Consider the following 14,937-nt stretch of genomic DNA (forward strand, 5'->3'; position numbering starts at 1 on the left):
CGGATGGGACAAGCGATTGCCTTATGCAGAGTTCTCCTATAACAACAGTTACCAGGCCAGTTTAAAGATGTCACCATTTGAAGCGCTCTATGGAAGGAGTTGTAGAACTCCGTTGCAATGGGATCAGCCTGGAGAAAAACAAGTGTTTGGGCCAGACATTCTGCTTGAAGCCGAAGAGAACATCAAGATGGTCCGAGAAAATCTGAAGTTAGCGCAATCAAGGCAGTGGAGTTATGCAGACACAAGAAGAAGAGAGCTGAGTTTCGAAGTCGGAGACTTTGTCTATCTGAAAGTGTCACCGATCAGAGGAGTTAGAAGATTCGGAGTCAAAGGCAAGCTAGCACCCCGCTACATCGGTCCGTATCAAATTCTCGCAAGGCGTGGAGAAGTGGCCTATCAGCTCAGCCTACCAGAAATTTGTCTGCTGTGCATGATGTCTTTCATGTGTCTCAGTTGAAGAAGTGCTTGCGTGTGCCGGAAGAGCAGTTGCCAGTGGAAGGTCTCGAAGTCCAGGAGGACTTGACCTACACAGAGAAACCAGCGCAAATCCTTGAGGCTGCAGACAGAGTCACCCGAAGGAAGACCATCAGAATGTGCAAGGTCAGATGGAATCATCATTCAGAGGAAGAAGCAACCTGGGAGCGTGAGGATGATCTGATGGCCAAATACCCTGAGCTCTTTGCTAGCCAACCCTGAATCTCGAGGGCGAGATTCTTTTAAGGGGGATAGGTTTGTAACGCCCTGAATTTGGGGGTAGAATTTTTTTCTTCTTTTCCCTCACCAAATTCGGGCGTTACCCTTTCCTTTTCCCTTTTCTCCTCGCTAAACCTTGATCTTTTCCAAAGTTATAGCGGGATTCGGCCTGAGATCCCATGTAAAGCAAAACCCTAAAATATTTTGTTTTGGTTGATGCACCATGCCGAACCATGCATCCTTTTTGATTGTTTGAAAATGTGAATGCATTCATCTAGAGAAAAATAGATTTTAGAAAAAGGAAAACCTTTTTCTTCTCTCTTTCCCCCTCTCCTCCCATTTCGGCCCAGCCGCCCCCCTCGTGCCCGGCCCAGCTGGCCAGCCGGCCCAGCCGGCCTCTCCCCCCCCCCCTCACGCCCCCGCGCGTGCCCCGCTTTGGGCCCAAGCCGGCCCAGCCGCCCCCTCCCCTCCCCCCAAATTTCTCTCCCCTCCCCTGCGGGCCCCGCCCGTCATTCTCTCCCCCTCCCAACCTCTCCCCTGCCCAACCGCCCGACCCCTCCCCCTATGCGCCGCCGCCGCCCTCCCCCGCGCGGTAAGCCCCCTCCTCCCTCTCCTCTCCCCCTCCCTCCCTCTCCCCGGCCCCGGCCGGCCGCGCCACGCCGCCCTGAGCCCCGCGCCCGCCCCCGGCGCGCAGCACCCTCCCCCCCCCCCCCCCCCCCCCCGCGCCCCTCGGCGAGCTGCGCCGCCCCCGGCGAGCCCCTCCCGGCACCGCGCCCACGGCTCCCCGCCCGCGTCCGGCGCCGGTGGCTCGGCCCCTGCCCGTCGCGCCCTCGCCTCGCCGAGCCCGCCCGTCGCAAGCCCCCGCTCTCCGGCCGTGCCCCGACGGCTACACCCTCGTCGCGCGCCCCCGCGGCCGTGCCTGGCCCCGTGTCCATGCCCCGGCGATTCGCGTCCCGCGTGCCTTCGGCACGCATAACGTGCTTTCGCGCGTGCGACCGTGTTCGCACTGCGTTTAATCTCGTTTTATTCTATTTTAAATTGTTTAGTCGACGTGCTGCGTCGTGCGCTTCGTCGCGCGACGATTCTTTTAATCTATAAATATTAAGGTGTTGTGCTGCGTGCTTCGTCGCGCGACAATCTATTTTAATTTCAGATTGTTTAAGGTGCGATGTCGCGCGTCCAGACGCGCGACGCTCCACTTTAAACCCAACCCTGTTGGCGTATGCCGTCGTGCGCTTCGTCGTGCGATGCTTATCGTCTCTTTAAAATTAGTGCAAGTGTCTCGTTGTGCGCTCTGTCGCGTGGCGAGTCGTTTACCTCTTAATTTAATCTAAATGCCGTGTTGTACGTCTCGACGTGCGACCCCTCTCTTTCATTCACCTTCAATTGTTTACAATGATTAGACATGAAACATGACTTTACTTTATGCTAAACATAGTGTCTACATTAACACCTTTCAATTGAGCGAGTGGTTTAATTCACAATAATGTAACGTGATCGTTTCTCGACTGTCTTTTTTCTCTTTCTCTCTTAGCCTTAATTGTGAACCCGCGTGGAACATCTGTTTACTTACTGCACTCTATTGTACGGTGTACTGTTCTTTTGTATTAAATATGTGGATGTATGTATGTTTGCGCTCGCATAGAGAACGATCCAGTTGAAGAGCCCGAAGAACTCGCAGAAGAAGCCCCTGAGCAGCAGTCGGTTGGTGGAGGCAAGTGTCCCTTGACCTATCTCTGTCCTATTCATTCTTTAATTCACCTCCCGCATTATACATTTAAGCCTAAAGATTTACTAGCTTTGCTATCCATGTCCTTGTTTACCTATTTGGGTTGGATTATTATTGTTTAGCTTTATGCTATTGCTCAACTATAATCAATGAACATGATGAGATTATCTATGATACGCTGTTTTCCTTTTTGATTATGATGATGAAACTTGTGGCCCTTAAGGGGACTCGAGTGGTTTCTCGTGTGCCTCTCCGTAAGGACCTGTTCTTTGGATGACCGCCCCGGGAAAACAGTGCAACCATGAGGGTGGAATGGGGTGCCCTTAGCTGAATAATTAGATGACCCGGGGTGTAGTTCGCTTAGCCGTCGTGTTGTCAATGGGGCTCGGTATATGCGGCTCGCTCTGCCAAGCTTGGGTTTGCCCCTTGGGGAGGAGTGCGGTGCATTTAGGAAACCTAACGGGTGGCTACATCCCCAGAGAATCTTTGTAAAGGCTACGTAGTGATGCCCTGCTGGGTCACCTTGGTAGTGATCAATGGAGAGTCATGATCTCCGGGCAGAAAGGGAATCACGACTTGTGGGTAAAGTGCACAACCTCTGCAGAGTGTTTGAAAACTGATATATCAGCCGTGCTCGCGGTTATGAGCGGCCAAGGGAGCTCCAGTGATTAGTGATACTTGATTAGAGACATTTTGGTTTACATGTGGCAATGAGATTGATGGTTCTGGTTATGACTATGGTGCTGGTAAGTGGTATTCTTTCCGTTCGGAAAGGGTGCATCGGGCTAATAACTTGGGTTAATGTTAAAACCTGGCTTTCTACTAGTAAATAATAATCTGACCAACTAAAAGCAACTGCTTGACTTACCCCCACATAAAGCTAGTCCACTACAGCCAAACATGATACTTGCTGAGTATGTTGATGTGTACTCACCCTTGCTATACACACCAAACCCCCCATCCCCAGGTTGTCAGCATTGCAACCACTGCTCAGGAGAAGATGAAGCCGTGGAAGGAGACTTCTAGGAGTTCCAAGACTACGACGAGTTCTAGGCGTGCCTGTGAAGGCCGCGTTTATCTACGTTTCTTTTCCGCACTTTGATTTATTGTAAAGACTATGTGGATGTCTCAGATATATGATGTAATCGACTATTTCCCTTTTTAATACTATTTGAGCACTGTGTGATGATGTCCATGGTATGTAACTGCTGTGTACGTGAATTGCTGATCCTAACACGTACATGGTTCGCATTCGGTTTGCCTTCTAAAACCGGGTGTGACATCCGCTCATATGTATCCCACCGCCTCCACCGCTGCCGCTAGAGCATATCCCGCCACCACCGACGCTTCCCGCCATCAGAAACAACAAAGCTGCGCACGGGGGCCAGAAATAGCGCGCGAAACAGCGTGCGCTAGGGCGATTGGGGAAGGATTTGACTTGCAAAAATATGCGGGAGGGAGAGTCACATATTACTGGGAAGAAGATGAACAAGCTGTTGGAGGACATAAAAACGCCTCCTGCCATGATAAATGCTTCCGAGGTCCTTTTATGCTTTCTGTTGGATGTGCTCTTACAACAATTTTCCCTACACTATCCTCCTATACCACACTACAACCATAAAACATCATTTTTCATACCTATTTAACATTTATTAATAATTTTTCTCAAATAACAAACACTGTAGAGCAACAATATCGAGGGAAAATGGGATGGTTGACGTTCCCCCACATCCGGTGTGCCCTTGCGTTTGCGTCCAAGCCGGCATGAGAGATCGTAGGGGTCACCGGTTTAGCGCAAGGGAGCTCCCAAACATCTACATTGATAGGGGATTGCTGCGTTAAAGAGAATCTTAGAGGGAGCTTAGGGAGAGATGGAGCTAACTTGATTCCACAACAATACATATGGATATTGCACTAGATCCATTTAGCTTATTTTCAACAGCTTATTCATCATCTATACCTATATTTAAACTCCACTCAACGAACAATGCAGTCTACAATGTAAAAAAATATAAACAAATATTCTGGGTGACTATATAGGTGAACTAGACACGGTCGTAGACGGGTTCTAAATGGGTGATTTGGCACTATAATAACACAATATAATAATTTTGAAGATTTAAACTGTTGGTCAGAGTTGAATGATATAATAGAACAAGTTATTTTCAAACAACTGATTTACTAATTTATGGACATGAATGACATAGTTAAACATGTTTGGGAACCGCTAAATTTTGCAAAAATGTTTATATTGAAGAGAGAGATTTTTTCTTGTTCGAAGCTAACATTTTTCGTTTGGACACCAAGACCGTGGACCTTTGTAGTGCGCACAGACAAACAAGGTTCGTAAAAGCCCACCAAGGCCCATGGAATCAGACCACCGCAGCCTATAAACCACCTTCCGTCGCCAGCTCCTAGAAACCCCTCCTGCCCAAAAACCCTAGCAGCCACTAGGGTTTCTCCGCTCCCACCCGGCCTCCTCCCTCTCTCCTCCGATGGGCAAGTCAAGCAAGAAGGCGGCCGCCGTGGCTGCGGCGCCAGCGGCGGTGCCCAAGGGGAAGAAACGGGAGGCGGAGGAAGAGATCGAGAAGGCCGTGAGCGCGAAGAAGCAGAAGGCGGCGCCACCGGCGAAGGCCGTGCCGACGTCCAAGAAGGACGCCAAGAAGTCCAAGAAGCAGCCTCCCCCCAAGAAGGCTGAGAGCAGCAGCAGTGACTCTGAAGAGGACTCCGAGTCCGAAGAGGAGGTATGCGATGATGCTTCTTCTTGTTTCTCTTGTACCTATGGCGGGTTTTTTGAATGGGATTTTTTTATTTGTAGAATTTTTATGATTTGATTGAGTTGGGGAGGGTAGACAGAAATAGCTGATGCAGTAGATGATCTAGTCCCCTGCATAATCTGAGTCTGAGTATGGCTTATAACGGTGATGATTTTTTATCTATCGAAGTTTCTTCTTGAACATAGTTAACTTCTGTTTCTACAGGTTAAGAAGGTACAGCCAAAGAAGGCGCCTGCTCCCAAGATTGCTAAACAAGAGTCCAGTGATGATGACACCAGCGATGAGACCTCTGAATCTGATGAGGTATGCTATCATTTTTGGGTTTTAATGCTGAAAAAAATCAGCAGCAAGCAAATTGAATTGTTAATGTAGTGTTCAGAGTTCTTAGATGCTAATTCATCTTCTCATTAAGGAACCTGCAAAGAAGCCTGCTGCTAAACCCTTGGCTGCAGTTGCGAAAAATGGTTCGAAGACAGTCAAGCAAGAGAGCAGCAGCGATGAGGACAGTTCTGAAGATGAGTCGGATGACGACAGTGATGATGTGAGTTGAAGTTTCCTGTTTGTCTTATGTCTTGTGCACAGTTAATTTCATTTACCACCATGGCAGCACATACTAATGGTTTAGTTGTCATTACCCTAGGAATTTTGTAGCCAACCAATTGATTATTTCAATGTACTTCTCAGATGTTGAGCTACCAACCCATGTTTTTTTTGATTCAGGAACCTGCAAAGAAGGCTGCTGCTAAACCCTTGGGTGCCGTTGCTAAAAATGGTTTGAAGAAAGGCAAGCAAGAAAGCAGCAGCGATGGGAGCAGTTCTGATGATGAGTCAGACGATGATGTTGTGAGTGGAACATTCATGTTTGTTTGCCTTTAATTCCATTTTACTGTAAGATTAATGATACCATTTTCATTGGTTTTCTGATTCAATGCCATTTGTAACCTAACATCCAGATATGTGTTCACTGATTTATCATCACATTCACCCTGACCTGTATTATGTTGTGTGTGCCCTGAGATGCTTTTATTTAGCTTAGCCACTAGATGGTATAATTCCTCTTCTGTATGCATTTTTCAGAAACCTGCTGCCCCACTAAAGAAAACATCTGTGGCTGTTGCACAAAAGAAAAAGGGAGATTCTTCTGAGAGTGACTCTGATGATGACTCAGATGAGGTGTGTGCATTCTGCTTGTTCACATATATTTGGGTTAACCATTGTATATACTGTTTCTGTTCTTCACCTTGAGCAAATAATTTCCATGTTTAAGCATATTTTAGTTGTAACATTATTATATTCAGGAAGTGCCTCCAAAGTCAAAGGCTCCAGCAGCAACTATCAAAAAGGAAGATTCCAGTGAAAGTGAGTCAGAGAGTGATTCTGAGGTTGAGGTAATTTTAAAAACAAATAATGTTGTAAACGTTTGCATATTATGTGTTTTGTCATTTTGTTTACCTTATTTCTGAATTCCTTAGGATGCAAGTAAAACTCAGCCTGCTAAGAGAGCTGCTTCAAAAATGAAAGATGAATCAAGTGATGACTCAGACACTGATGAGGATGAAGAACCTCCTCAAAAGAAGCAGAAGGTGTTGCAAATACTCTAACTTGTTTATTTTTCTTTGCACATTTTTATTATTTTTCTCAGGATGTTCCATTGTTCACATTGTATTTCTTCTGTTAATAGGAAGCACTTTCAGCTGCAAAAAAAGAAAGCAGCAGTGAGGATGAAGATGACAGTAGTGAGGAAAGTTCGGATGATGAGCCAACAAAAGTTGAAGAAAAGAAGGTACATACAAATTCTTGGATGTAGGCAACGTATTATTAATATTAACCAGTATTAACTAGATGCTTTATCAGGCTCCAAAAGTATCAGAAAACAGTGGATCGGAGGATGAATCTTCTGAAGACGAGAGTGATAAAGACAGTGAAGAGCCTGCTAATACTCCAAAGAAGGCTGCTGTGCACGCCTCTGAAAAGAAAACTGCTACCAAAGAAGTATGTACATGTGATATTGAGTTTTTGTTCTTTTTACGAAGTTTCATAAATTCATAGATGCGACATTTATAATTTGATACTATGGCAGCCTAAGACGCCTACTGGCTCCCAAAGTGAATCAACGGAGGTGAATACACTTTTTATGGGAAATGTCCCCTGGAAAGCTGAATTTGATGATGTGTAAGTTTGGTTTCAGGGCACACATTATATTAGAGTTTTTTTGTAGCAGCGTTCTAATTATAATACTAATGTTTGCAGGAAAGAATTTTTTGAGGACGTTGGTGAGGTTGTTGATGTTCGTTTTCCTACACATGATGATGGCAATCGTAAAGGATTTTGCTATGTTGAATTTGTTTCAGCTGAAGCTGCTGCAAAGGTAATTTTGTGTTTTTGTTTATTCTTTTGTATTTTGTCATTTTGAGTTTATCTTTGAATGTAAGCTGTTGTGGAATTTTGTTTTCTGCATAAAATTCTGTCTTCCAACTGATATATTTACAAATACTCAATTAAGCAAGATATCTCATGGATTGTTTTCTACCAGGCATATAAAGAGAAGCAATCAAAGGAGCTGCATGGTCGTGAAGTAAGACTTGACTTCGCTAAAGGAAGAAGTACACAAACTCCTCGCAGCGGGTAAGATGATCTTAATATTTCTTAAGAGCATTATTATGCGCTTTCTGTTGCCTGCATCGTTTTTATTAACCAAGTATCGTTTGGGTGAACTGAAACAGCAATGATGGATCTTTCCAGAAGGCTGCTCGGGGTAACAGCAGCTCAATATTTATCCGGGGCTTTGATAAAAATCTTTCAGAGGATGAGGTAATTTATTTTTGTTTCGATATTTTTTTTTATCTCAAATGCCATAACAATGCTTATGACACTGAATACAGATCCGGAGCTCTCTCGAACAACATTTTAGTGATTGTGGTGAGATGACAAGGGTCTCTATCCCGACTGATCATGAATCTGGTGCAATAAAAGGGTGAGTTCTGCTACATGGAACACCAACACCCAGTAACTACCGTCTGAAATTTAGGCTTACTAATCATAGTGTGTTGATCCAACTCTGTAGAATGGCTTACATAGACTTCAAGGATCAGGACTCTGTGTCTAAAGCCCTTGAGCTCAGTGGCTCTGACATTGGTGGTGGCTATGAGCTTTATGTTGATGAAGCCAAACCAAGAGGCGATGGCCAGCGTGGTGGTGGTAGATCTGGTGGCCGTTCTGGTGGGAGATTTGGTGACCGTTCTGGTGGCCGGCGTGGTGGTGGTAGATTTGGTGAAAGATCTGGGGGCAGGGATGGTGGCGGCAGATTCGGTGGCCGACGTGGTGGTAGGGATGGCGGCCGAGGACGTGGTGGCCGTGGCTTTGGTAACAAGCACAGCGCTGGCACTCCCAGTGCAGGTACAACTCATCCTGTAATTGTGAAGTTCACTGCATTTTGGTTTGAGCAAAAAAATTGCCGCCCTGTGGTTTCTGGCTTCAAAAAGCTTGAGGTCACTGCTGTACTACCTCTTATTTGCACAGGAAAGAAGACTACTTTTGGTGATGATTGATGATGAACGCGGAGGATGCGGCAAAAGGATCCAATGAAATTGTGTTTTTTTGGTCTTGTTGTGGTACCGTAACTGGAATTTGGTATTTTTTGTCTACTATTTACTGTAGTGGTTTCTGGATTTTCCTTGTGTTGCCTATGCTGCAATACACCGTTTTGTTGTTGCGATACATCTGTAGTTTGGTTTTGTTATCCACCTGTCGTTTATAAGAAGCGGCTGTACTCAGGCTACTATGCCGAACTGAAATGGGAATGGAGCAAAACGAAATCTTAGTTCTGAAGCGACTAAAACTATTACTAGAGGCAATGCCATCGTTTTAGTTGCATAGAAAATAGCTGATGCTCTTTTTTGATGCCTAATATTTTTTTTTTAAAAAAATAAGACCGTGGTTTTATAGTCTTTGGGTTCTATTGTAGACGCGGTTATCTCTTATAAGAAAACTACAGTTTTAGAACACCATTAATTTGCCAAGCCATGTTTTTTTAAAAAACTTATAATGTGCAAATTCGTCCAGCGTTAGCAACTCGAAATCATATCAGTCCAAAACCAAAGTTTTTTTTAAAACATTATTTTTCTAAAAGTATAGAAGGAAGTCTGGAACGGAGTGGTAAGAATATTCTTCTAATATGTTGAATTGTATTCCTCCTTAAAAAAACCGTCAACCCTTGCTCGTGAGCGTTCTGCATAGCCAGAACCGCCGGCATCACTTCTCAGGTTCGCCAGTCCGGCCGTCCCTTCCCTTAGAGCAATTCCAAAAGGTGACTAAAACATACCCAAAACCCGTTTTAGACATGGAAACAAAAAAAGTTTCCCATACAACAGCTCCCCCAAGTTCTGCCAAAATATCCGGCATCCCGCATCCGAGTGCCACCCTCCCGCAAATTTACGCGACGCGATTTTCCCCAATCCATCCATCCAGTGGCGCATGCGGTTCACCAGACGCTAGGAGGATGTTTGTAGCACGCGAAATTGACGAGGTACACCAGCCACGGGCGCTTGAGGTAATACAAGTAGTAGTAGCAGTAGCACCGCGGCGAGCCGCGCGATGCCGGTGAGCGGTCGAGCGAGTAGAGCTTGTCCTTGCCGACGAGGAGGATGCTGCCATGGCGAGGAACGGCGGCGCAAGCGCGAGCTAGACACATGAGGAGGTCGTGGGGATGGCATCGGAGACAAGCCGATGCATACATACTTGAGGTGACGTCGTGCGCAAGGTTCAACGAAGTTTGTTTAAAAGTTTTAAGGTTAGTTATTAGCAATCTGATGTAGGTTTATAATTATTTGGGGAAAAGAAATTTTCAGCAGCCTCCAATAAAATGTTTTTGGAGAGAATTTTTTGGTGTTCTTTTAGAGTTACTCTTACCCCATCTTTCATCACAGCTATGGCAGCCCGCCGCTCTCCACCCCCTCTATTTTTGCACCTACATACCTTATCTATCCTTAGACTGTCTCCAGCGGATAAAAGTTAGTGTAAAATAATGGATGTAGAATTATAGATGATACTATTTGACACTATTTACAGAGTAAAATTTGAAATATGTGATAAAATAAGAGATATGTTGGAAATAGCCTTCACCATCTTCATACTCATATTAAAACTCCATTTTATGCAAAACATTGCTTTGGATGACTATGAGTGAATTGTTGGACACAGTGTTAGAGCTAGTTTGGAATCTATCCACTTAGATGACATTTGAATAAATTTAAATGCCCTTTCTAGCCTTTACCTAGAATAAGAAGTCCACTTAGATGGCATTTGAATAAGATAGTTATTTATGTAGTTTTCTCTTCCTAGGTTTAGAAACTTAAATTCTCTTGGTTTGAATAAGATATTTAATTATTTATGGGAAGTTTTCTCTTTCTGTTTTCCCCTGCTCTCAAACTAGCTCAGGATTAGAGGGAATTGAGATTCTAGAATCCTCTTTCTATTCATTTTTAAATAGAAAGGGGATTCTAGTCCATTCACGGCTCCTTTGGTAACATAAGAATTAAGGAGAAATAAAACTAATTTTCACTCCAATCTACTTCAATTCTCTTGTCGCCAAATAAGCCACCTTAGAGTGCAGGGCCCAACACCTGCATCCTGTAGGAGCTCACTAACAAAAGAGAAAGTGATCACACTTATATATAACTATTAACTGGTGCGCGCCCCACGTGCTCTAAAAAACTGTAATATAAGTGATAATGACAATATATCATTTGCAAAATCAATATGCATATTTTGTAATATAAGTGATAATTCATCAAGTTAATTCATATATATGAGAAGGTAGAACAATTCTTGTTAAACGGACTTAGGTAATTTATGACAAGGCTAAAATGTTGGATGCGAACAACCTGATTTTTCTGCTTGTGCTTGGTTATCTGCTGAAACTCTTTGTCTAGCTCTTTGCCTTCATCAAAGATTTATAACAACAAACCTTACAATCAGCAAGATCAATGTAGCCAAGTTCATGTAACTTCTTAATGAGAAGCTTCTAAGAGCTAATAAATGGATTGCAACGCGTACCAAGGTGACATTTGTTAATTGTTTAACCTCAGCTTGAAATTGAAACACCTCAGACAACAAATATTTGAGTAAATCTATTATAGTTGCGAGGTCTGAAGAAAAAAAATACAGGGGCAAGGTTCCAATATACCAAAACAAAAATGTATTTCTATAAAGTTTTAGGACAAATGCATGAAGGACAATGAATTAGTTGTTTATTGACTTCTCTATGCCATTTAGTTGAATTCAAACTACAACATATATTATTTTGTCACCATGTAATCAAGCAAAGCATATTTTAAAGCATTTTGGGTTAGCACAACTTGAGGCATATTCAACCATAGCAATAGTGTCAGTACCACACCAAGACAATTACATTGTGCTAACAATACTACATATTGCGCTAGTGAATTGTTCCTTTATCTGGGCAGTTGTTTCTCACCTGATTTTGCAACAGTACCTGTACCTGGCGTATGGAGGTGGCGACAACTGTCTCCCAGTTGCGCTACCCAAAATGTGGGGAGAGTGAGCGAGCGAACACACGCGAGGTGAACAGGAGAAGAAAGGCAAGCGGTGAACATGAGTTCTGATGCGGTGGCCGGTGGCAGCCTGCAGATCGACGGTATTTCAGTGTGTCGGCACCAAATCACGGCACTCCAGCGAACTTTTTCTGATGCGCCCATACCGGCTACCGCAGTTTCCCATCTGTTCCGAGTTATAAGTGATTTTAACTAAATTATAAATTACTTTAGCCTTCCTGAAAGAGTTCGAAGACTCAAGAGTATTTTAACCAAATTTATGTAATAAAAGTGTCATTTATTAATTATATTTCAAAGTGATAACTATTTGGTGTCATAAATGTTATAAGTTTGACTGTTGATATGATTTGACTCCCCCCACCCCCAAAAAAAGAATAAATTATACTTTAGAACAAAGAGAGTAGTAGTACAAAGAAAGCAGCAGACGTCATGAAGAAATGCCCCGGCCGGCATTGCTACTTTTCCTCTTTGTTCCAGCTTATATTCCCCTCTTTACAGAAGCCTCCCAATCTACCCAAGCATCTACCACCTACCCATCACCCAAGTACCGACAACCTAAATGCTGCACCCACACATACACAGACGAACACAACCACTTGCATTGCATGAACAAGAGTTCCCTACAGGCTTCTCTATACCGTTCTTCAAAACGCCTCATCAAATGGAACCTTTTCAGTCACCTACTCATCGCTAATCCTACAGTACAGTCAGATAAAACAGCAACAACAGCCACACCTAGTGCGGGGCGCTGGCATCGTCCCCGTCAGAATCGGAGTCCGAGTCGGAATCTGCAAGGAATTTTGTTTTAACGAGTTAACGAGCTACTCAATCGATAACTCTGCATTCCATTCATGGTGACAGATTACTCATTTGAGCTGTACCGCTGGATGAAGACGAGCCACTTCCTGATCCGCTTGAGCTGCTGGCAGCCGCCGGGGAATCCCTCTCGATCTCCACTGACTGGTAATTCACTGTCGGCATCTCGTCGCCTATATCCACGTAATCGTCGACCATCTCGGCCTCCATTTCTTTCTCTGGAACGTCAGCCTGTCCAAAAACGAAACGAAACGAAACAAAACAGGATCAACATCGGAATGCAGTCCAAACATCACTGGTTAAAAAGACCATATAAAAACAGCCAGAGCCCTTCTGAATGCCATACCGACTCTCCGATCTCGACCGCCACGGACGGATTGACAGCAACCTCGACCATGTCGTCGTCGTCCGGAACAACTGTCACATCGATGGCGTCTCCATTCACCGCCGCGGCAGCATCGCCATTCACCATAGAGTTCCGCTGGCTCTTCTTCAGAGCCTTCCTCCAATTGACCACGAACCGATCGAGCTCCCAGAGGGTCTCCATATCCAGCTCGTCGAAATCGAGCTCGACAACCTCCCCAGTGAACGCTGGATCGCTGTTCCTCTTCTGCACAATCTGCAGCACATTCAGCATCTTCTCCTCGGGTAAGTTCTCGATCTCTACCCTCAGCTTCTGCTTCTCCTCCTCGTCCATCTCCCTCTTGTTTGGCTCCCGGGCCTTGGGCTTGGGCCTCCTCCCGCCCCCACCCATCCTCGGGGGCGCTTGCACTGGCACAGAGACGACCGGGAGCTGTGGCGGCGGCGGCAAATCGGGCTGCATTGGTGGCTCGAGCTGCTGGCGCTGCTGCTCGAACCACGAGACGGCCTCCTTGTACATCCCCTCGAACGAGGCGAGGAGGTTGCCGGCGTACCTGTGCACGTGGTGGTCGGGCGGGTTGTACCGCAGCGCGTTGTTGAAGGTGAGCCGGACGTCGCCAGCGAACGCCTCGTGCGAGGGGTACCGGCCGGCGGTGAGGTTCTGCTTGACGGTGCCGAGATCCATGGGGCTCCGGATGATGGCGCGGTAGTCGTGCAGCTTGAGGCCCTCCACGTCGACCGGGGAGTTGAACCACACGCTCTTCTTCGACCTCCGCAGCCGCATCAGGATGTCCGCGCACCGCTTCCGCATCGCCTCCACCAGCGCCGGCGGCGGGGACGGGCCGCGCGCGGGGGGCTCGGGGCCCCGGCGCCGGCGCTGCCCGTCCTGCCACGAGTCGATGCGGGAGAGGAAAGCGCGGACGCGGCAGAGCTCGCTGGTGAGCCGCGCGCGGAGGTGCCGGGCCTCGGCGGGGGTCATTTCCGACGGCCTGAAGTTCAGGTGCCCCGAAGGCGACGGCGAGGGCTCGGCCGCGACGGCCGGAGCGGCCCGCGGCTCCGGCGGCGAGCCACTGGGGATAGGGTTTGGGCCCGCGCGGTGGCGCCTAGGGTTAGGGTTGGAGGACGGCTTGGGCATGAGCGGGACGCGGGCGCCAGCCCATTGGCGGTGGTGCTGATGCGCCTGGTGGACCTCATTCCGGCCGGCGAGGACTGCGGAGGTCATCGCCGGCGGCGGGGGCGGGGGAGGAGGCTGCGGCGCGCGATCTCACGATCTCCGTCGCATCGCTTTGGGTCTGGCTGGGCCTGGGCTTCGCGGGCATATCGGGCTCGGGCGCGACCCGTTCGGAAATGGTGTTGCGGGCGAGGATGAGAGGAGCGGAGTGGGGGTGCTTTAAATAGCAGCGTGGGTGCTGCCCGCGCCGGTCCGGGCAGGATCTGAGCCGTTCTCTGGAGGATCCGACAGTCAGTGATGGCAGTCCCGTGACCGCGGGCAGCGGAGCGTGGAGGGAGGGGATGCTGGGCGTGCCACGTGGAAGCCATCTGAGGACTGGTCGAGCTGTGCGAAATGCTACGAGGACGCAGGCGGTTTGTGTGGTGGTTGAAAGCTTGAAACTTGGGACGGACCAGATGACGTGTGTGTTAGGGAGTCGTGGGCCCCGGAAGCAGTGGAAGTGGGTGCACAAAGTGCGCGTATGCTGAGTGAGCGTGAGAGTTTTAGGTCGAGCTTCTCGCGCGAGTTTGGACCACACAAATTGTGTGCGTCTCACGAGCAGTCCGACTTCTGCGATCATTTTGGTGTATTTATTCAGAGTTTCAGACACAGCCCTGAAAGTTCTTAAGAAGACCACGGTGAATTCAGCCTTTTTTCCTAATTAGTATTTCAAAGGTGACATAAATGCACTGTACCTCACCACGTTATGTGAATATCATATTACGTGTAATTTAAAGTCTGAAGTCGTGGAGTGGTGACATGTCACGTGCATATATGTTA

General features: G+C 46.8%; 2 protein-coding genes and 1 long non-coding RNA gene across 4 annotated transcripts; 2 read left to right on the plus strand and 1 right to left on the minus strand.

Moving 5' to 3' along the window:
• Window positions 1-4,795: 4,795 nt before the first annotated feature.
• Window positions 4,796-9,027, plus strand: LOC100194303 (uncharacterized). 2 transcript variants are annotated; one of them, NM_001359451.1, is made up of 16 exons: window positions 4,847-5,166; window positions 5,404-5,502; window positions 5,612-5,740; window positions 5,920-6,042; window positions 6,277-6,372; window positions 6,498-6,587; window positions 6,672-6,782; window positions 6,881-6,982; window positions 7,054-7,191; window positions 7,280-7,371; window positions 7,450-7,567; window positions 7,733-7,824; window positions 7,923-8,010; window positions 8,082-8,173; window positions 8,264-8,595; window positions 8,719-8,993. In NM_001359451.1, the coding sequence occupies exons 1-16, from the start codon at window positions 4,918-4,920 to the stop codon at window positions 8,745-8,747; spliced, it is 1,980 nt and encodes a 659-aa protein (NP_001346380.1). In that variant the 5' UTR covers window positions 4,847-4,917; the 3' UTR covers window positions 8,748-8,993. The 2 variants fall into 2 exon arrangements, with proteins under 2 accessions (XP_008676637.1, NP_001346380.1); XM_008678415.3 differs by having other exon boundaries at window positions 4,796-5,166; window positions 8,264-9,027.
• Window positions 9,028-9,415: 388 nt separating this feature from the next.
• On the plus strand, window positions 9,416-12,488 carry LOC103653000 (uncharacterized). The gene is made up of 2 exons (XR_565181.4): window positions 9,416-9,988; window positions 11,690-12,488. It is a non-coding gene; the product is annotated as an uncharacterized lncRNA (long non-coding RNA).
• On the minus strand, window positions 12,203-14,297 carry LOC100279725 (Transcription factor GTE7). Its single transcript, NM_001152684.1, has 3 exons — window positions 12,934-14,297; window positions 12,653-12,818; window positions 12,203-12,559 (listed from the first exon to the last, which is right to left on the minus strand). Exons 1-3 carry the CDS (start codon window positions 14,167-14,169, stop codon window positions 12,507-12,509), a joined length of 1,455 nt encoding a protein of 484 aa, NP_001146156.1. The 5' UTR covers window positions 14,170-14,297; the 3' UTR covers window positions 12,203-12,506.
• Window positions 14,298-14,937: the final 640 nt, after the last annotated feature.

The sequence above is a fragment of the Zea mays genome, chromosome 4 (assembly GCF_902167145.1).
Source record: "Zea mays cultivar B73 chromosome 4, Zm-B73-REFERENCE-NAM-5.0, whole genome shotgun sequence".
Lineage (NCBI taxonomy): Eukaryota > Viridiplantae > Streptophyta > Magnoliopsida > Poales > Poaceae > Zea > Zea mays.

Coding starts and splice junctions, on each gene's coding strand:
- LOC100194303 (XM_008678415.3), top strand. CDS start 4,918: ATGGGCAAGTCAAGCAAGAAGGCGGCCGCCGTGGCTGCGGCGCCAGCG. Junction 6,783..6,880: donor CTCCTCAAAAGAAGCAGAAG/GTGTTGCAAATA, acceptor TTCTGTTAATAG/GAAGCACTTTCAGCTGCAAA. Junction 7,192..7,279: donor AGAAAACTGCTACCAAAGAA/GTATGTACATGT, acceptor ATACTATGGCAG/CCTAAGACGCCTACTGGCTC.
- LOC100279725 (NM_001152684.1), bottom strand. CDS start 14,169: ATGACCTCCGCAGTCCTCGCCGGCCGGAATGAGGTCCACCAGGCGCAT. Junction 12,819..12,933: donor CGGTCGAGATCGGAGAGTCG/GTATGGCATTCA, acceptor GTTTTTGGACAG/GCTGACGTTCCAGAGAAAGA. Junction 12,560..12,652: donor TGGCTCGTCTTCATCCAGCG/GTACAGCTCAAA, acceptor AATTCCTTGCAG/ATTCCGACTCGGACTCCGAT.